This window comes from Tiliqua scincoides, chromosome 3, assembly GCF_035046505.1.
Source record: "Tiliqua scincoides isolate rTilSci1 chromosome 3, rTilSci1.hap2, whole genome shotgun sequence".
In the NCBI taxonomy this organism is placed as follows: domain Eukaryota; kingdom Metazoa; phylum Chordata; class Lepidosauria; order Squamata; family Scincidae; genus Tiliqua; species Tiliqua scincoides.
The window spans coordinates 194,005,178-194,027,000 of NC_089823.1; the positions used below are offsets into that span (position 1 = coordinate 194,005,178).

The 21,823-nt window shown below is 42.5% G+C and overlaps 1 protein-coding gene across 1 annotated transcript; it reads right to left on the bottom strand.

Moving 5' to 3' along the window:
- Nucleotides 1-1,696: 1,696 nt before the first annotated feature.
- Nucleotides 1,697-18,140, bottom strand: SAG (S-antigen visual arrestin). Its single transcript, XM_066621486.1, has 15 exons — nt 18,030-18,140; nt 17,393-17,453; nt 17,247-17,291; nt 16,042-16,235; nt 15,480-15,539; nt 14,747-14,814; nt 13,424-13,559; nt 12,886-12,970; nt 12,367-12,439; nt 11,342-11,479; nt 10,949-11,026; nt 10,066-10,089; nt 9,041-9,105; nt 2,801-2,810; nt 1,697-1,796 (listed from the first exon to the last, which is right to left on the bottom strand). Exons 1-15 carry the CDS (start codon nt 18,138-18,140, stop codon nt 1,697-1,699), a joined length of 1,248 nt encoding a protein of 415 aa, XP_066477583.1.
- Between the last annotated feature and the right edge of the window lie 3,683 nt (nt 18,141-21,823).

Consider the following 21,823-nt stretch of genomic DNA (forward strand, 5'->3'; position numbering starts at 1 on the left):
AAATGTATACCTCTCAGCAAATTATTGTTTAAGACATGTTTGGAACATTCTGTCTTTTGAAACTGACATGTATTAAAATTCAGAGAGGATTGCCTTAAAAAAAAATTTTGTTAACAGAATTGGTCTCTTTTTATGTAATATTATAACTCAGGATACAACAATAATCATGATACAACAACCCTATAGCATGTTATGTATTTAATGTTACGTGTTTAAATAACTCTGTTGTGTGAAATTCCTTTTAATACAATAAAAATAACATTAATTTTACATAGTGTCGCATAGTGACAGCAAATTGTCTCCTTTTCTTTTCGACCACCTGCAAAGCAGGCTCCATTTGTCAATGTGAAAAGACACACCTTCCTTACAGTCTTCCTCCACATCACCAGGACAGATGCTGCACCCCAGCCATTCACAATGGAGAGGCCATATGGCCTCCTGAGGAGCCCTGGCACATTTCTTGGAGTTCAATAATAAATGATTTTAGGTTTATCTGTTGTATCCTTGTTAGATGGGGGGACCCTGGAACCCGAGAAGAGCTCCTAAGGGGCTGAGCCAAACAAAAGGTTGAGAATGGCTGCTCTAGACCAGAGTTTCTCAAACTGTGTTCCTAAGAGTCCTGGGGTGCCCTGAGACCCTTTCAGGGGCTCTGTAAGGACACCGTAAGTGACCACTGATTGCATGGTGCTGCACCACTCCACATATGCGCCATGTTGCCTGAGACTCTGCACATGTGAAGGAAAGGCTCCCTAAGACTCCATTTAAGAGCATATAGGGCTCCAGAGACCAAAATGTTTGAGAACTACTGCTCTAGACCAGGGGTGTCAAACATAAGGCATCCGGCCCTCAGGCTCTCAACTGCTGAGCAGTGCTAAGGTATTACAGCTATAAGGGCAGCCCACATGAAAATTGGGCTGTTCCATATCTTGAAATATGATCAAGATATGTGTATTTTTTCTTCTGTCATTTGCATGCACTCATGCAGCTAATGAGTTCCTAAGTGAGAAAAAGTGCTTATTGTTTGTTATGAACTGTTTAATGACCTCACTTCCTGCCTAATGACATCACTTCCGGCCCTCAGCAGGCATCATGAATGCTGCTCAGCCCTCGGTATGAAACAAGTTTGACACCCCTGCTCTAGACTCTTGAACGGAAGTGGTCGGTCAAAAAAAAAATTCATACTTGGGCCTCATAAGGGATGGCTGAACCCAGAACTGTTGCTTTACAAGTTATGTGGCAGGAAACATACATTTGCCACTTATCTCTATGCAGAAAAGAGGGAGTCATGTCAATCTTGACCTTTTGCCACATGCAGCTGCAGAACAGACATGATTTCAAACACATTTCTTGCCTACATATATTACATGTTTACATGCATACATTCGTAACAAGTGTAGTAGGAATGCTTCCTAGCAAGTCTAGTTTCCAAATTCAAGCAGCAAAATACAACGATATCCTGAGCCTTCCATACATTTGGTGGACCTGGGACTATCATGCAATACATTTCTAAAGAATGGAATGTTCTAGCAAGGCATCAAATACACGGAATAAAGAAATAAACATAGTCTTTTTCTTTAAAAGACTGCTTATCCGACCTTTAAAATTTACAGTTTAGTACAACCGCTTCTTACTGTGTTTGCCATTTCAGAAAAATCTTGTGGCTTCCCTGCTAATCCAACCCCCTATTATCTATCTGTCACTCATCGGTTGCAGAACCAGTCTTGTTGTCATCCTCAGAAATATCATCTGTCAGCTGCTGACGAGCAAACTCCTCAAACACCAGGTCATCGTGGTCACTAAGGAAAAAGAGAAGACTCCTTCATTCATCTGCATTCATCAGTCATATTGTTTGCAGAGGGGTAGCCATGTTAATCTGAAGTACCAAACTGCTGATTGAGGCAATTGCCCCACAGCCCAATCTTTGCATGTCTACTCAGAAGTAAGTCCCATCAGAGTCAATGGGGCTTACTCCCAGGAAAGTGTGGATAGGATTGGGCTGCCAGTCAGCCCTATGGATGGGCTGGCCTTGTACACACACAGGTTGCCTTTGTATTCCAAATTTCTCATATCCTTTGGCACGTTTGGGCACACACAGCTCTTTTACACTTTGCTCACACAAGAACTAAAAAACACATTTTGCCTTCTCTTGTACTAGCTGTGTCACGGCCATATGTAAATATTAGCCAAGCAGGAAAGAATGTGGAAGTAATATCGGTTGTAAAGTCTACATTACCTAGATTATACCTTCTCATTACTGACCAATTTAAGCACAAACTGATTGAAGCCTCACTGAATATGACCTCAGCATCTTAGAAGCACCCAGGCCTTAAATTACACAGGCCAACACACATTTTGCTTCCTTAAACATTACACCATGGCTTCCTCATGAGGAAGCTGCTTGAACCATTCACTAATGAGACTATACTATATCTCCAAAACTAGTCGTGATAGGGCAAAATGGATGCCATTTTTGGAATCGGCACCCCAAATTCATATCAAACCACCATAAAGTTTGGGGAAAACTTTTGTGATCCTCAATTTTGTAGGCCTGTGTTATGGTTAAAAAACACTGGGCGGAGGAAGGTATCTTACACTACCTTGGTACCATGTAAGTTTGGTATATGGCACCACCCTCTCAAACCCTGGTCTCTAGCCCACCTTCAACATAAATTCAAGAGGCAAGTACTTCTTTGGTGCTGGTGGTGCAACTCAGGAATTCTTCCAGGGAGATTGGTTTATAAGCAATGCCAAAAGGACTTGAGTGTGTTGCTATAAAGTTTTAATATGAGACAAGTCTTACCTTTCCTTTCCTGTCATCATCGGTGAATAATGAAAAGAAAAGATGGAGAAACTTAGCAGTGCATGTTTAAGGACATGGAACTTTGACTACGAAGCTTATGAATATTATTTGTGACATTAAATGAGAGGTCCACCTGAGGATGTGGTGAAAGAAATTACACTGCAGCAGAGTACCAGCCATTTACTGTCACCATTTGCAGGGAAGACCAGCAGATTGGTCGGGGGGCACCTATCTCTGTCCACCTATTTGCATCCACTGCCATACTTTCACTTCCTGTATTGCAAAAGGAAAAGGGGAACAGAGAAGAGGAGGAAAGGCGAAGAGGAACATAAGAAGAGTTCGGCTGGATCAGGCCATAGGCCCATCTAGTCCAGTTTCCTGTATCTCACAGTGGCCCACCAAATGCCCCAGGGAGCACACAAGACAACAGACACAACCTGCGTCCCAGTGCCCGCCTCTGCATCTGGCAATCAGAGGCAGCCTGCCTCTAAAACCAAGAGCTTGCACAAACCTACTATGATTCGTAACCCATAATGAACTTTTCCTCCAGAAATTTGTCCAGTCCCCTCTTAAAGGCATCCAGGCAAGATGCCATCACTACTTCCTGTGGCAAAGAGTTCCACAAACTAATTACCCGCTGGTTAAAGAACACGCTGGGAAGTGCTGTGCTAGAACATTGAAGAGTGGGACAGCAGTGGCTAGCACATCAGGTAAGTGGGGGCAGCAGTTGGCATGCCTCCTCAGGCATTAGGATATCATGGGGTAGTCCTACCCAGATGGTCTCCTATTGACAGAAGGAAACTAGCAGTTACTGCAGTAGGGTTCATCTAAACTGGTCTAGGTCAGAACCTGATAACAGCAGAAGTCACACTCTGTCTTTTCTCCAAGCGCTTTTAAGATAATCAAATTGCATGCTGGATGGTGCAGACTGCAGAGGAAATAAGATACAGTACATTGCATTTTAACTTGTGTGTTTTTCAAGTCAGTATTAAATGATCAGCTGCTGAAAATATGTACAAGCTTAGACCTCATATACGAGTATGTGGCCATCTGGCATGGCCCAAATGTGTACCTATATTGGACGTGAGGTTTGCTAATGGCCTCAAATAGCTAAGCTGTTGCAGCCATCTTTTTGCTTTAATGTAGAGGTGTACCTTAGTGAAGCAGTTACAGGCACTGTGGTTAAGATGGCAGTGGACAAGTGTTTTAGTTCACTTTCCTACTATTTCAGACAACTAAAAATAGCCACTTTGCTTGCTTCATAGACCTTCCAGGTAACCTTAATCCATTTTTGCCCACCCCACAGGTAGGTGTACACATTTGGTCCCTGTTGTGTATATGCAACCTTGGTCAGAAATAGTTTAAACTGAGATTGCTAACCTTTTTACTGAGCCCTGCTATGCCTTTAAGCATAGAAGCACAGAAGTTCACCATGTGTAATTTTTTCCCCCCAACCTTCCATCTCTATGCCAAGGACAGCCTGACCTAGCACCTTTCTGCCAGTCATAGTTGCTGTTCAAGTCACAAGAACAAGATCCGTTAAAAACAAAAAAGTTGGCAACCCTGCTACATAGGTTATTTCGTACAGCCACCAACTTGCCGCAATAAATTGTATATGTGAAATGTAGAGAAAGAGCACAAGCGTTCTTGATACATAAAATACCAGCCTAGAGAGACACTCAGCACAACTGAAAACCATATTGTTGGAGTATCACATTAGAAACTGTGTATTTTAGTATTTTAAATAATATATTTAAAGTATTTTAGTATTAGTATTTTAATTAGAAGAAGAAAATGCAGACTTTCAGGGAAGTCAGTTGGGAAGAAAGTAGATAGTTTCAAATTCCAATCTATCGTTTGCTATATAGCAGCCTGATTCTATGCATATTTACCTGAATAAGTTCCTCTGTACCAGTGGAAGGACAGCCCAATTTTGAGCTGCCCGCAGCGCTTAGGCTTGGCGGCTCTGAGGAGGGCTGCCGCCGAATCCTGCACCTCCTGCACTACTACGGGAGGCACCTCGGGAGAAGGGGACGTTCGTCCCCTTCTCCCAGGTAAGGTAAGCAGCCCCACAGTGGGGTTACTCTCTTTAGCACTGACCAAAAGGTGGGCACTAAAGCAAAGGCACTTGAGTAGGGCGCACAACCCTGCACGAGCGCCCTGGATCCTGCGGAGCACAGCTCTGCAGATCCGCCTCTCTCCCTCCCCCGACACACCTCCCGCCTGCTCCCACCGGCCTCCCCCCTCCCCGGAACGCCTCCTTCACACCCCCGTCCCCCGTCACACCCCCGTCCAGGAGACCGCCAAACTGCAGAAACTGGGCCACCACCCGGCACTAGCCCAGCACCAGCTGGTGCGGGGTTAGCACCGGCAGGAGCCTGGCGGTGACCCTTACAGCACGTTTGCAATTGTGGTCCGAGGCACAGAGCCGTGCCGCAGACCACAGGATTGGGCTCTTACTCCCTGGTAAGTATTCATGGGGTTGAGTCCAAGCTAAATTTGTTTTGCTGTTGACTACTACTACCAAACGTGTATTTTGGAAAGTCATTCCTCCCGACTCTTCTCATTTCAAGATCCATATAAGGCAACTTCAGTGTTCATAACTCTTTTCTGTTCAGATTTAGGGAAGACACATAATTCCTCAAATGAAAAGTATTGGAACTCACGCAACTACTTGGAAGCCATGCACCTTCCTAGCAGCTCTTTCCCCAATCACTGGTTAATTTAAAGACAAAGAGAGAGAAAGATGCCAGGGCTGGAACCTCCCCGAAAGTTTCATCCTCTAACTCAAAGCCATGTTCATTAAACCCAGATGTGGGCATTAGGGTTGCCAACTCTGAAGCTATTACTGGAGATTTTTCTTCCCACATGATGTATAGTTAGACATACCTGAAGACACTGTTAAAAATCTCCAGAATGAGCAGCTATTCTCAATGGGAGCCATATGACCCCTGGAGAGCCCTGGCACATTTGAAGGGGGCCACTGATTGGTGTTGAATAATAAATGATTTTATGTTTATCTGTTTGTGTTGTATGCTTGTTTGACAAGGGGGGCCTTGGAACATGAGAAGATCTCCTCAAGGGTCATAATCATAAAGAAGGTTGAAGAATGTGTACCTTAGAGCACAGAGAAGCACAGATTGCTATCTCTTCCTTGCAGAATTTATGCATAGCCTGAGGACTGTGGGCATTTACTTCATGTCAAGTCACATATATTGCATGCCTATTGCATTTTTTGTTTCTGTGCTTTGTTTAATTTTTTGCCCTGCCCACAGGTGCACCCATGCTGAGTATATGCAACATTGGGCAGAAATGGCTTAAGTTTTGTAATGCACTAACACAGCCTGTAATTTAACATCCTCTCCCCTGTAACCAAAAAGACTTCAAGTACAGTACTGTATTTCTGAAATAATCTTAAGGAGTGGTGGTGGAATCCTTTTCAAATATTAACATAAATTGCAATGATTATACAGTAATTAGATTGTCACAGTCAGTTACTGAGGCTTCATAATAAATGCTTATTGAAACTGTTTCAAACATAATTTATTAACAAAACTTTAGTTAGTGTTGTCCTCCAAGAAATATTTTCCCTCCTAGGGCTTTGTGGTGATCTAGGTCAGGGGTGTCAAACTCATTTCATACAGCAGGCCAAATAACATTCATCATGCCTGTTGAGGGCTGGCAGTGATGTCATTAAGCAGGAAGCGATGTCATTAAACAGGTCATAACAAAGAATAAGCACCTTTTCTCATTTAGGAACTCATTTGCTGCAAATGACAGAAGAGAAAATACGCAAATCTTGATCATATTTCAAAATATGGGAGAGCCCAATTTTCATGTGGGCTGCCCTTTCAGCAGTAACACCTCAGCAGTGTGCAGCAGCTGAGAGCCAGATAAAAAGCTTCCGTGGGCCACATCTGGCCCCTGGGCCTTATGTTTGACACCCCTGATCTAGGTGAAAGGTAGAACCTGGAGCTGGTACCTCCCTTCTTTTCTCTGATCCGCCCCTATGCCAGGGCTAAAATCAGTAGGCTGAGCTGCCACCATCAGGAAAAGCCAAACCAGGAGGGAGAGACAACCCTTGGAAGTCTCCCTCCCAGTTATTTGAAGAATTCCCCAAAAACCTATCCAATAGCATGTAGCCAAGTATCCAGTACGACGAGGACAAAACTCTGGCTGAGTTCAACCAACAAGACAGATAAAGAGTTAAAGAATACAAAGAAGGAAAGAATAGAACAAGCAGGCTTAGAAAATGGCTTGGGTGCTAGAAGTGAAAAATTACAAACATGCAAGTGTTGGCAAACTTAGCAAAATACTTCCCTAACACTCCTAAGCTCTGTGGTCCCTATCTATACTTACTCAGAGCTTTAGCTTTCTGGATGCCATTACAGCTCTTTGATCTAAGAGAGGGGGCTGTAGCTTTGCATGCTGAAGGTCCCAGGTTCAATTCCTAGCATCATCGGGTAGGGCAGAGAAAATGTCCTGTCCGAAACCTGGAGAGCCACTGCTAGTCTGTGTTGACAATACTGAGCTAGATGGATCACTGGTCTGACTCAGTGTTTGGCAGCTTCGTTTGTTCTTATCCCCAGTGAAACCAGCAGAATTGGCCATGTACATATTCCATCTGAGACAGCCAGGTCGTAACACCTGTGAGCATCCTTGGACTTGACTTGAAGAAATCCAGGTTTAAGGAGGTCACTAGTCTGCCGGATTGGATGTTTTATGACCACCTAGACACTCCTGTCAGTCTTGGTCAGTTGGACTTGGGTGCCCCATTGGCTGTCTCATACTAATCCAGCATAACTACCTGAGTTGGCTAGGATCTGCTGCGCTGGGAAGATCCATACAATGAAGATAAGGAATACACAAATCAAACGGTCTGCTTTCTGTAATGGAGTTGATTCAAAAGTGTCGCAGGAAAGGTAATTTGCCAGCAAACATATTGTGGTCTCAGGTTAAGCAAGCCACAAAAGTTCATTACATCAATAAATATGAGCACAAACCAGAATGGGCACTTCTATGAAGCCTAGTGAAGCAGTCACCTCAGGCAGGAGAGTAAGTACATAAGAAAAGCCCTACTGGATCAGGCACAGGCCCATGTAGTCCACCTTTCTATATCTCACAGTGGCCCACCAGATGCCTCAGAAAGCATTCAAGACAACAAGACACTTGTATCCTATAGCCACTCCCTTGCATCTGGCATTCAAAGACAGGCCACCTCCAAAATCCAGATGTTGTATATAGTCATCATGACTTGTAACATGAGATGGACTTTTCCCTCCATAAATCTGTCCAATCCTCTTTTAAAAGGCATCTAGGTCAGGTGCAATCACCATATTCTGAGGCAAGGACTGGTGGAGGTTGCTCATCTCTGTCCATGTACTTGCCTCCAGTTCTGCTCCTCTTCCTCCTTCCACTTTCTGGATTGAGAAGGAAGAGGTGGACAGAGAGGAAGTGTGGAGGGGAAGAGAGTGCTGAGAGTGGAAGGAGCACTCCCCTACACCTGCATTGCTGTTGCAAGGAAATGGTGATGCTATCATGGAAAGGAATTCACTTGACCCATATAGTTCCTATTTACAGGATATATGGTACAGGCCCAAACAGAACGGGTTCTGACATAGCAAGAATACTGTATGAATAAGCGATTAGAAGGGGGAAAGTATATACTGTATAATGTACCAAGCATCCCACAATCCTCTTTCCAAATTGACAAAGAGACAACAATTTTTGTCATTTTTTTATTACCACCAAATTCAAGATGTGATGGCTACAGTTTGATCCCCCTTGTAATATTTAAAACATGGGTGTTCTATGAGGGTGCATTTCCTGTAGCTTTTGTGCAAAAACCTTTTACTTCAAATATTTTTCTCATTCTAGAACTTCTCCACATTGCATGCTTGCTTTCAAGAACCTTATTCAAACAACAGAATACTATGTTCTCAAAAATAGCCAAAGTCTCATCAGCTGTACAGCTAAGTATCTGAACTACAGGTGGTTTATTTCCAGTGGCTGGCTACTAGGGCCTCTGATAATTGATCGATTGATTTTTAAGATTGTGAGTCCTTTGTTACAGGGAATTTTCAAAACTATATAAACTGCTCTGTGAGAATTTCTCTGTTCAAAAGTGGTGTGTGTGTAATCTTCTATGATTCTGTAGAAGTAGAAAGATATCAGAATGTTACATGCAGTGATGGGTAAGCAAAGAAGAAAAGAAGCCATTTTCTAAAGTATTCTACTGACCTGTTGCATGTACTTCCTCTGGCTTGGGATGCATGAGACGGAAGGGGAGTTCCATGCCCACCTCACTTTGGGGAAAGGAAAAGGAGGAGGAAATCCATTACACCTCTCACTAAGCAGTCCCAGCAGTTCCCCACTTCTATCCCTGCAACCATCACTCCAGACCTAACTCTATACCCATAAGACTACTCCAATATTAGAAGTTTTAACAAGAAGTCACAGCTCTCCTTCTCCCCCAAGGCATGTTCTGCCCTACAAGGCTGGGGTGTGCAATCTAAGAGGTGCAGCCCTTGAAATGTGGCAGAAGGTGTCGGAGCATAACCCTTAGAGCTTCTACAGCTACATGCAATTCAAGAGCTGCCCCTTGGTATCCACTGGGTACTCCAAGGGTTTCTGGGCCTTTTAGATCATTAATAGCTTCAATGGCACTCCTATATATGGTTGCTCCTAAGCAACTACTTCGTTGTTTTATTGCTGGGATATGGCCCTGCTTTCCCAGATCCACACATTCAGATCCTACACATATAGGTCACCTCATCCCTACAATGACCAGGCTACAATCAAAGTATCAAGCATACTACTCGGTGGTGGTAGTCTTCCCAAAATTAGAAAAACCTGGCATGTTATGTTAACTTGCAATGTATTTTCCCCTTGTGGATAATACAGCATTTGAGGCTTTAAATCTTGCATTTAGACTATTTGGGAGATGAAAAGTCTTGTGAAAAGATGTAAGGAAAGAGGCTTATTGTAGAGGTCTGAGGGCATGTGACTATCTTTAAGTTCCCATGGCAAATTCAGGTCTATTAAGGGACTGTCAGTCCCATCAAGGTACACACAACAAAACTGGAATTGATGATAAGGTAAGGCAGTAACTGTTCACTCTTCTGCGGGGACATGTACCTTGTATTTTGGGAGAGTTTGACCTAGTCCATGGTGAAAGCTCTAATCAGTTGTATAGCTATTAAACTATGAGGAAACAAGGAAAAGCCCAAACAGAAAGAGAGAGAGAGAGAATCTCAAAGGTTTACCTGGAGGTGAAATCTCCTAGCAGGCTAAGATATAAACAGACACAAAATCCAAAGTTTAATATAGTTCACGTCAGATATTCTCAATCACACCATACAAAATTAGTGTGCCAATCTGATTGAAGCTATTCATGGAGATTTATTTTTCAACTTGATGTATGTTTTCAAATTTTGGGGGGGAGGGGTGCTGTTAAAATTTCCAGGAGTCACCTGAAGACTGATGCTGATTCCTGGAGACTCCAGGACAACTTTGGAGGATTGGCAATCCTGTACAAAATGCAGCTCAAAGAGGCAAAGTGTTAGTCAATGCTGCATCATTCATACACTATATGCCATTCCAACCCCACCACGCTATCATACCTCCTTGATACAACCTTGGCAGCAGTTCTGGTTACTTTACATTAAGAAAGATCATTCCCAGACAAACTTGCCCAGATTCTAAGATCACCTTTAGAAGCCCTGATCCAAGTCTTCCCACCATCTGATGTGAGATGCATGGGGCAAATGTGGCATCCCCCCCTGGAAAGCCCTCTTCCTAAAAGTTTGTATGGTACCATTGTGTAATTTTATGCCAAACTTTTTAATCTCCTGCTTTTTTTATTTCCAATTTTATTTTTAAGAGTTTTTTTTGGGGGGGGGGGGATGCTGCTCTGTGTTCTTTGGCTGAAGTGCAGTTAAATATTATCAACAAAAATTCATGCAAATATTCATCATCCCATTTAGATATTCCACCCTACTAAATAAGAGACAATTATTTAGAATTGCCATGCAATCTGACATTTTTGAGAAGGCAAAGGAATGCTGCATATGACTCCTCCTGATTTAGCAGAAAAGACATTAATGAACACTTGTTGTTATACAATACAGAATGCTTCATTGCTCTTACCCTGAGACAGTGAGCTTCACCTTTAACTTGTAAGCAACCAGGATCCCCAGAACTGCCTTGTCTATTCCATCTTTAATACTGTAGAAGGTAAAAATAGTACGATCAAGATGAGAAACACATACGCAAAACCTTCCCCTGTGGAGTGGAGGCAAAACTTTCCCCTGTCTAGCCAATCCTCTCATTAGCACAACATGTTCCCAAATCCCCATAATCCACTTGATATTCTCCCATTACTAGAAAAGCTTTGTTTAGGAAACTTCCATATAAGATAGACCCAAATGTGAATCCTACTGATTGTTTAGGACACTTATTTTCTCATGGTTAGCAATACATGCAACTAGATAAACTATTCTGTTTCTGACAGTTAGTGGATGCTATTCAAATTGGACTCACATGGTACTGGAGGCCAAGTTGGTATCTTCATCTTTTAGTTTCCCATCCAGTGCTATGCCCCGTTTCTCTCTATTGTTTGCCAGTACAGGCAGTATTGTCATGGTCTTTGTGAGGATGCTGTTTGGCTGCACCTTTTCCCTAGAGTATGCAAGGTAAGAGGATACAGAAAACAAGTTGAGTTCCAATCTGGTAGGACAATCTCTAGCCATCCACTTTCCTATTGACTTTGCAGGAACTAAATCTGAACAGAGATGGAATTTGTGCAGTGAAATAAAGTTTTGAAGTCACTGTCTACTGGGGGGGGGATGTCATGGAAAGGTAGGAATTGGGGTCATTTTACTTTAAATATCAACTGAGATTTTTTTCCCTCTTGACCTGGGATGATTGGGCCTCTGATTGGGAATTGAAGGCACCTCTGAGGCTGAACAGAAGGAAAGGGGGAGTGAGCTGTGTTACTGATAAAACCTCCTACAGTTGGTGGGGAGAGACTGAGCTTGGCGGGGGGGGGGGGGTTTAAAACTATTTAGAATGTATTGTGGGGGGAAGACTTCTTAGTAAAAGATTAATGTTGTTTTTATTCGTCTTGTTAAGAGTCTATGTGTTAATAGAGAATGGCTTGTCAGTATTCTGTACCTTTGTAGTGCTATGTATTTTAAGTATTATTGTAAATAAATTACCCCTTTTTATTATTTGGGAGGATTTCTAGGTTCATCCAGATTAAATCTGTAAGTATTTGGAAGCTGAGAACCCTTATGATCACATGGTGGCCTGCTGTAGTAGAAGGAGGCAGGCGGCATGTGTGATAGGGGGGACTTATTTTTAACAAAATAAGCTATTTAAGAAAGAAAGCAAGAGAAATTGGTCATTTTAACAGAAGTTTGTTAGACCTTATCTCAGCCAAAGAAGAATCAGGAAACCAAATAATGCATAGACATGAACCTACATTTTTGAGTTAGAGCTGGTTAAAGGAATGTAACAGGAAGTAAATTTTTGGGGTAGGGGAGGAAAAAGCATGGCACACTCACTCTGCCTCTTCCAGAGCTACTGTCTTGGTGTAGAAGTCACTGGAGTACAACACCACATTTGCAACTTGTTCCACTGAAGACAGAATGAGATTGGACCAAAATCCATGGAACACAAAACAGAAAATTAGTTGAGAAAACTCTTGTTTTCCTAACCTGTAGGAAAACAAAAAGAGCCAAATGGGGTCTAGGCCATTTCCCAGAATTTTACTCATCCTGCTGGATGATACTATGCATCTGTCATTTCTTTTGTGCTTCTGGGTCCTGTTCCCCCTGCCCCAAATTTATCTCTGACTATGACCTCCTATGCAAAATTGCAGATTAGCAATGCTTTAACTTTGACAAAGTGCATCTAAGGTCATATAAGTAGCAATACCTACACATCTGAGGGCAAGCCTTTTCATACTGCAAACACTGGGTTATGCCCTCCAGCCTCACCATTTCAGACTGCCTCTCAGTACACTCTGAAAGCTATGCTTCTGTCCCCCAAATATTGCTCAGATTTATGGACAAAATCAGTACCTGACACACTGATCTTCTTAACCACTTTCTCAGTGTTGTTGATCACGGTCAATGTGACAGAGATTGGTTCGCCATGATAAAATACCTGGAATGATAGAACTAGTTTAGCAGGAGGACTCTTGTGGACTACATGAACCCAGGCCATGCTCTGGGGTAGATGATACAGCTGCTTGCTGGGGCTAATTTAGTAGCTCTGGGTCAGGTCAGTGCCCAGCTGGGAAACTGTCTAGGACTCTCAAATATAGTGCCGAGTTCCACCATAGATGGATGGCAAGACATAAATACAGGAGAACAGGCAACCACTGCAGACAAACATGGAGACTTTGGGCCTTATCCACATTTCCTGAAATTCAGCAGAAGTCTTTATTTTACTGGCAAGTTCAAGTGTCTCTCAATATGAGCCCACAGTTTTGAATGGATTCAAAGTTTTTGAGTGGCGGGACATAAAGAACAAAATATGGGTGCACAGATCTTAGGGGAGCAGCTGAACCTGTCTTTGAACCAGAGCAATAAGTCTCAAGTGCTGAAAGACCCTTACCTCTTTGCTGAGGCAGGCCTGCAAATGCAAAGGTTTCTTGGAGAGGAAGAACTGCCATGTGGTCTCCGCATGAGGCTGAGGACCTGGCACCTCAGGGGCGTGCTGCACCTTGCGGATCAGGAGGCGGACCGAATTTCTGAGAAGTGGAAAACAGGTTGCACCTGTGCCCAAGAGACTGAAGCAGTGGTGACAGTAGAATCTGCAGAGCCAGTTCAGTAGATATGGAGAAAACGGCACTGCTGGGCAGCAGGCAAGTATGGAAGCACCAATAGTAACAACAAGAGTCTTAAGAGATGTGCAGATAGGAAGCAGCAGTGCCTCTCCTTCTTCATGTGCCTGCAAGTCTGAACCTGAATATTGTTTTATTTATATGCTGCCTCTCTCAATAGACTCAAGGCAGTCTACATAGGCAGGCTGAACATAAATCCATTGTTCAGCAAGACATTTACAAGTATAATTTCATGAGACCATCTCATAGAACCTCCATTTCTTCAGGCGCCTCTCTTCACAGTGCAGTCAACATCCTGGCTGTACAGCTCTTGCCCTTTTCAAGCTCTCACTGGTAGCTGCAAGCCAAACTTCAGACCGGCTTCTCAAGGATGTTACCCCTTTTTTTGCCTGCTAACTCCTCCTCACTCCACTCATCCACACAGACAGCAGCCTTAGTGTCCCATTCAAGCAATGGATCCTACTTAGCTTTTTCAGATAATGCAACAGCTCAGCCTCCAGACCACACTTCCTTCCCATATCTGCTTTAAATCGCCCAGCAAAAGTGGCAGTAGGTATCTGTTTCTGAAGATTGATCCACTTTACAATCCTGAAAAGCTGACATTCTTGGATTTACAGTGCAGTCCTATACATGTTTACTCAGAAGAATGTCCTATCTTATTCAATGAGGCTTATCCCCTAGTAAGTGCACTCAATACTGCAGCCCTAAACATAACTATGGATTTCAGTGGATTAAGAGGCTCCTCTTAATATGATCACAGCTTGTGCTGTTAACTACTTTTCTAGTAATATGTTCTGGGCCAGTTAGACTTTCCTGGGCAAACAAAGGACAGCCCAAGAAAGGCAGAACAATAAAAAAAGAGGGAAAATGTTATGTTTAATGTTTCTAAATCTTTTTGCGGTTTTTGCTCACATACTCAAAAGGAGTCAACAACAGACAAAAGAAGCCACAACAAAATCAATAATATGTTTTGTGACCATCCAGTGTTGAATCTGCATGAAAGTCTTAAACAGAGAATTGACTAATGGATATTGTTATTTAAGTTCCTCCTCCTCTCCTATCCAATGCCCATCAAAACAAATTTGATTTGTTACCTCTTGAGAATTCTGTCTTCCACATTTTCTGCAGAGAAAGCTTTGACCTCAAAATCTACTCCACAGCACTGGAAAAGATGGGGAGTGAAGTAGATGAAAGAATAGATTATAGTTGCTTGGTATACTCCATTTTGGTATCAAAAAACCCAACACTGCTCAATGGGACAATCAATATCAGTTACATGTGTCACAAATTGGTACAGACTTTTCCCATTCACACAGGTGCCCAAGCCATTCTCTACTAGAAATGTTCTGCCCCTCCCCCCCATCTCTGCCCAAGGTTCTGGGAACCTTATGCAAGAGTCCCTATTAGAGGGCCTTCTTAAAGGAAAAAAGAAGAGATGTCCAAGAAGAAGACCAACCAATTGTGCCCAATTGGTCTTCTATCCTTGCATGTCACCAGAGTCTTCTGTATGATAGAGAGAACTTTAGGGTCACCTAATCTTTCACTTGGTTCTGGGTGTCTTGAGAGATCAGAAGCTTGGCCAGGCTTAATTGTGCAGCCCCAGACCTTTGGGCAAAGTCAGAACCCTTTACTTTGCTCCAGTGGCCTCAGTCTTTAGAGGCCAAGGACCCACAGTCAAGTCTTCAGGGTAGATGCTTAGAAATGCCCTGAGAAAGCATTTGTCCTCTGCGTTGGTCCTTACACTCCTCTCAAACCAGAGAATCCTAATCACTGAATTTTATCATTAGACTGCTTTCTTAGTAAATATATTAAATTTTATCCTCTCACCTTTCCAACATCATGAGGAGCTGGCTGTAGGGAGACTGAGCAAGGCAGGGAGTCTGGAAACTGCAAGGAAGACACGATACTGGTCATTTTAACCATAGAGTCAGCACCTGCTAGACAAGTTTCATGCTTGAGGAAGATGCTACATAACAGCCCTGGAGAATGCAAAAGGGACTCAGCAAATACCCAAACCTGACTCACACCACTCTCCAGAGTTCTTCTTCCAAACTACACAGAATCTTTAATGTGTCATTAGCCTGAATGAGCATAGTTATTCTTCACAAATAGCTATGGGGGGGGGGAACCATATGGAACTGAGGGGGATTTTAACTCTTTGGCCCTGCCACTCTCGATGCTGATTGAGCCCAACTGCTGGTTGCTCTGAGAGAAATGCTTCCATTTGCATTAACTTAGAATGTCGTCCTGGGGCAAATGGTAGTTGCAGGCGTATAATGGGTCAGAATGTATGTAAAATGTCTGCTTACGTTAACACACAACAGTCCATTTTCTACTAACCCCCATAACAAACTCTGAAACCCAGTACAGAATCCAGAAAAGTACTTACAGTTAAAATGAAGGGATATGCATTTCCCCCCAGTTTATTCAGCAGGCATTCTTGCAAACTGGAAAGTGGTCTTTGTTTGTCCAGTGGTGGGTACACTTGTACCCTAGAGACATACAGGTCCTTTCGGAAAGTCAGGCCCATAATATCAATATCTTCTTGCCCATATCGAAAAGCACAAGTAAGCATCACGTACACTGGGAGAACACACAGGGAAGACGTTAAGAACATTGCACGTGGCCAGCCATAAGTATCATCCACTTATGCAGATGGTCTGTGCTTAGATACCTGAGAGTCACCACTTACAAGCTGAGACCACATTAATTTATTTTAAAAATAGCCAAAGAAAAAGCTGGGTGCTGGCTAACAAAAGGCAAACTGGAAAAAAAAGGCAGGTTCATTGTTAGTTGTAATCACAACTATCTGGCAGGATAGACAGATGTGCAAACTTCTGGCCCCATTTGAAATCAATCTAACCTCCATATTCATTCCTGAGTTAGATACTATCCTGAGTTGAATACTATCCTATCTCAAATTTTCCCCATGAGGGAAGTTAACTGAGATTGTGTCCACTCTTCTTTTATTCTAGAAAGCACTCTGGTTTCTCAAATTCCTAACAGGCTGGCTTTTAATCTGAATTTGATTCTATATGTATGTAGCCTTGGGCAAGGATAGACAGTGGTTCCTGTTCTGTTCTTTTAGTGATCTTCCTACATTTTGCAAGCACTTTTGGTAATGGGTTTGTTGGTGACAACTGTTAACCTTAGCGGGGGTTCTTGGATCTCAGGTGTTGACTACCAGAAATGTGCAGGGGCATGCATCGCTGGCCCAGCCATGCAATATGATGCAGCTTGTATCAAGGCAGGTGGTGGGAGGAGCAGCTGATCTGGGGTGCCTTTCACCCCAAGTCTCCTGCTGCTTCCTTCCAGACCACCATGGATGCAAGCAAGCCACAATAATCTGCCCCTGCTCAATAAATGTGAGAGGGAATTAGATCATCCCCTTCCCTCTCTGTGCTCCATCCTCACATAGAATTTAAAATTTAAAGGGAATATCTCCCTTTTAATATAGTGCAAGAAAGGAGCACTTTGCTACTCCCTCCCCTCACTCCATTCTTGTGTGGTGTGAATGGCTGGACATTCATTCCCATTTAGCAGAACATTAATGCTGAAGCACAGATCTCTAACACAGTGATTAAGCCATCTAACCTTTTTTTGTCTTGACAATATCAGGATCCACCAATACCACACCATCTACAGAAGAAAGAGCAAAGCAATAATAATAATAATAATAATAAATGAACCTAGGGCATTAAATACACAAGCAAAAGATGCAGCAACCACCTTGAACTTACCTACTTGTTCCACATCATCTACATGGTCAATGAAGTCTCGCTTTCCCAGATAGATAGTAACCTGTAAGGATGGAGTAAATCATGGACAAGTCTATTGGGCATGCTTATGTATAACCTCTAAGTTTCAAGGTGGTATTTCTTTGAAAAGTAATTGTTGGGGAAAAGCAGCAGGGAATGGCTTTTGCTATCTGTTTCCCAGGAGCATCTGGCTAGCCACTGCTGGAAACAGGATGCTTGATCCAAGTGGGCTCCCATGTTCGCAGCATAAGACAAGACCCTGACGTAAAGACACCCAATTACTTATAGTGTTCATCTCAAGGGCGTTATATGGTTATAGCTAATACCAAACTTTTAGGGACAGACCAGACTGTTCAAGCAGAGTTCTTAAAAGTGTAGTGGAACCAGCAAAGCAAAGGAAGCACCTGTTGTTCTGTTATGTAGAAAAGCACAGTTTGGCAGGTGCTGTTTGGCCAAGGTGGTTTACACAACTGACAAGTCAATGACAGCACATTTTTACTGGACTGACTTGAGACAAGCTTGTTGTCTTTTTTAAAAGGCAATTCACTATCGGGGGCCCATCACTGAAAGGTAAAATGATAGATGGATCCCAGCCCATACCTCTTATTGGGCTACTTACAGCTTTGTCACGAGATATTTTCTTGTAGATAACATGGCTTTGAGGGGGCACAGCATTCTTCACAGAAATTTGGGACACTGAGACCATCTTTGTAGTTTCAGGGCAACTCATCTGTGAAATTTTCCTGCATCAAGAAATCACAAGACCAGCATCCGACAGAATGAAGAAAAGCTGAAGATTTGAAAACAATCAATTGGATTCTAAGAACTGTGAGAGGAGTTTTGTTCAGGGAAAGGGGGTACTATTTCCTCCCTCCCATTGTAGATTCCCCCCCCAAGCCATTTTGAGGACTAAGGGACTTTAGGGGAATTGTGTGGCATGGGGGGAGAGGACAGCTAGAGGAGGCAACTGGCATAATAAGCCCCCCCCCATGAGCAAATGTGTTTTCTGCTCACAAAAACAACCCTTGGCAACCAATTCACTGATTACTTATATTTTCATTCGCATTAAATATCTTGCATAATGGACTTGCCAACTTATTAAGTCCCAGACCAAGTAGTACTAACCCACCTGCTTGCTGCTAGTGATTGATTTAGGCTGCTTACTGACTAACAAGTCCTTTCTTGGACTGCTGCTTTCCCAGCTAAAACTGGGAGGGATTGCCAGGGTCACTACTGATTGAAAGCAATTCCCCCAAAGCAAGAGCTCTTTCCTGGTGATGTCATCTGGCAGGATCCCTCCAGCCATGACTGCACTCCTCTAAATATAATAATAGTCTTGAAAGATCCTTTATACACTTAGTTCCAACAAAGCAATCAATGTTTTAGAAGATATCAGTTGGAATTAGGCAGCTAATTCCTATATAGCACTTTGATAATTTAATATGGGGAAAAGCCACAAGAGTACATAGAGGACCCTGGCTAATTATATACCTGGCTATCCTCTCTAAATAATTTGGTTTTACTTATGATAAGGTGAGTTACCATCAGTATCAATGGTACTTAGTGTGGATAAGAATGACATTTTGGTTGGCAACCTTCAGTCTCTAAAGACTATGGTATAAGCCTACAGCACCTGGTATTCCCAAGTGGTCTCCCATCCAAGTACTAACCAGGCCTGACCCTGCTTAGCTTCCGAGATCAGGCATCTGCAGGGTAACAGTTGCTTTAATATGTTTAAATAAGATACAGATGACCCACACCCAGTTCCCAACTTTTCAAGTGTTTGATTGAATCATCAGTAAACTGAAGTGATATGGCAGCAACAGTTGAATGTGACACTGAATGAGACTGAGCTGGGTGCACATATCTGTCCTGTTAGTTCTGATGGGTGTCTGATCCATAAGTCAGTAAACTAAAACTTACTGAATTAAAGTTGATTTAGTCCCATAGAAGGCAATAGCATGAAGGCTGCAAATCCTATGCACCCTTTCCTGGGAGTAAGACTCACTGAACACATTGAGACTTACTTCTGAGTAGACATGCACAGGATCCTGTTGTAAGACTCCCTGATTCCAACCATACCGCTACTATTGATTCATAAGAGAAATTTACTTCTGGCTAACATGCTTGATATTGGGAATCAACCTCTGTTCAAATACTTCAGGTTAGATAGGTTAACACAGTGAGGTCACATTGTTTTTCCTTTCTCCTTTGAACTGATGTTCCTAAGAGTTAAATTTAAGGATTTATACTTATCACCATTAAACAGAATACCAATAGAAATTCTGACTGCACTAGAAGAATTAAAATTCAATTATAACAGATTGCAGAACCTTGTTGGCACAACACTGGTTAACAGACAGTCTTGTAGTGAGCACTATCAAAATGTGAACTCGTGTTTTTACAGGAAATAACATGCATTGCGCATAGTTACACCACACTATGTAATTCTTTCATTTAAAAGCTGTTGAGACAATATAAATGTCATTATTAGAAATACTTCCCAGATTAACAACACTGTTTTTCCCTTTGAACAAAAACTGTATGGCCATTCTGGCAGACATGAATAAGAACTAAAGTCTTTCCCCTTTCACCCACCTGAGACATATAATTCAAGAATGACCTGTCAGTATATTTGTGAAGCTATGAATATAGATAAAAACTAAAATACAAAAAATTAGGTTACCTTCTCTCAAGATGAAAGGAGCATTCAAGATTTGCTGCACCAAAGAAAGCAGGAGTAAGAAATTTGCAAGAGATTACCTGTATATTTGTTTATGATCACATGCATGTTTGTTTAGCAATTAGTCCAACTGAATTCAATGGGTTTACTCCAAAGTAGGAACATGGCCAAATACCTACCAGTGTTCCAAAGGCCCAGCAGCAGAGGGGAAGAGAGTGTTGCAGAAGTAAAAATAAAGAAATAAAATGAAGACCTCACCTAACTCAATAAACAAGGCTGCATAATCCAGGCAGACTGGATGCACTTGGCTTTCCTTTCTGCAGGGACATTAAGCATTAGCTCCTTTGGAGGCCAGGATGGCAATTTGTAGCAGGTCTAAACACGAGATTTGGGTGCTTAGCAGCCAAAGTTTCCAACAATGAATCCAAATTCAGAGCCAGGTGATTAGACTTGGGATTATCAGACTGGAAACTGGTGAGATCAGCGATGCTGGGTATTATCTAAGGGACCTCAGTTCAAAGATGTCAAGCTTCCAGGTTTCACAATACACAGAGACAACACAGACGATTTAGCAAGGAGGTTACTGAAAGCAGCTTTGTTGTAAACCTCTTTCTCCATCCTTACTAGGGCTGAGAATCACCCCAGTGGTCTAATGAGCTCAAGATAAAGCACGGTGTGCCATTTGTTTTGTAAAGCGTCGTTGCAAACACATCCGAATACTGTAAAACGCAACCATGTTACAGAACTGTGCGTGCATCACCAAAGGCTACTGTCTCTCCCAAACAAAAATTCATGCCATTAGAAAAGCGTGGATGTTTAGCCATTCTTTGGAATGCTAGCAAAATGTCTGCCTTTGTGACAGGCAGGCAGGTGCAATAACCTCAAATCTCTAAATTATCCTGGCTGTGAGGAGAGGCAGGAGAGCAATCAGGCTCAGGATTGCAAGGAAGTTTAAACACTGGCTTCATTCACCCTTGAAGCAAAAACAAATTAAAGGGAATATGGCTCAGAGTCTTTGGAACAGAGGGAAACAGAAACACATCAACAAACTGAACAATTAGCTACCAAATGGTCCCAGTGAAAAACAGACAAACAAACAGAAAGATTACATATGTTTGCAGTCAACTGAATTGATGCAGCCCAACATACCTCTCAGTGGAAATATGCCTGTTATTTTCTCAGTTGCAGTAACCCCAAAGATGCTGCCAGGATCACACAGGCAGTCTCTGCAAAAAAAAAAAAAAATGTTCCAGATCTTTCCCCCACTGGTTAGTGTTTTTCAATCTTCTGCAGATGCAAATTCCACACAGTTCCTTTAACCCAAGCCCATACTCGGTTAGACTTACCTGCTTCACTTCCTGTCCTCCTGCCATTTATTGCACTCCTCTTCTTTCTCCTTCTCCACAGCCCTTATTACGCCTTTAGTGCTCCCCAACAGTCCTTTTTATCAACAGGGTTGAGAAGTAAGTGAAATGTACTAAGATGCCTCCCCTGCCCGAATGTAATGAATTCATAGTGCTAAATGATGCCGCTATGTCTAAAATATGAACAAGCAGGTCAAATCATGCATGTAAAACAAACCTGAGGCCCAAGAATTGCAATACTTTCTGAAATCTGATAATTCCTTTGGAATTGCCAACTTTGAGAAAGATTTAGAGCAATTCTATCATTCAAAGCAAACCAAAATTATAGCTCAGCAGGCTGGATGCGGCTGTCACACATTGGATCTT

Bases quoted from the DNA above. Each gene is read 5' to 3' on its own strand.
- SAG (XM_066621486.1), bottom strand. From the start codon at position 18,140: ATGAGTTGCCCTGAAACTACAAAGATGGTCTCAGTGTCCCAAATTTCT. The intron at 14,815-15,479 runs GTGAGAGGATAA...CATCTTTTCCAG, and splicing joins CTCCTCATGATGTTGGAAAG to TGCTGTGGAGTAGATTTTGA. The intron at 12,971-13,423 runs GTAAGGGTCTTT...CTATCATTCCAG, and splicing joins AGGCCTGCCTCAGCAAAGAG to GTATTTTATCATGGCGAACC.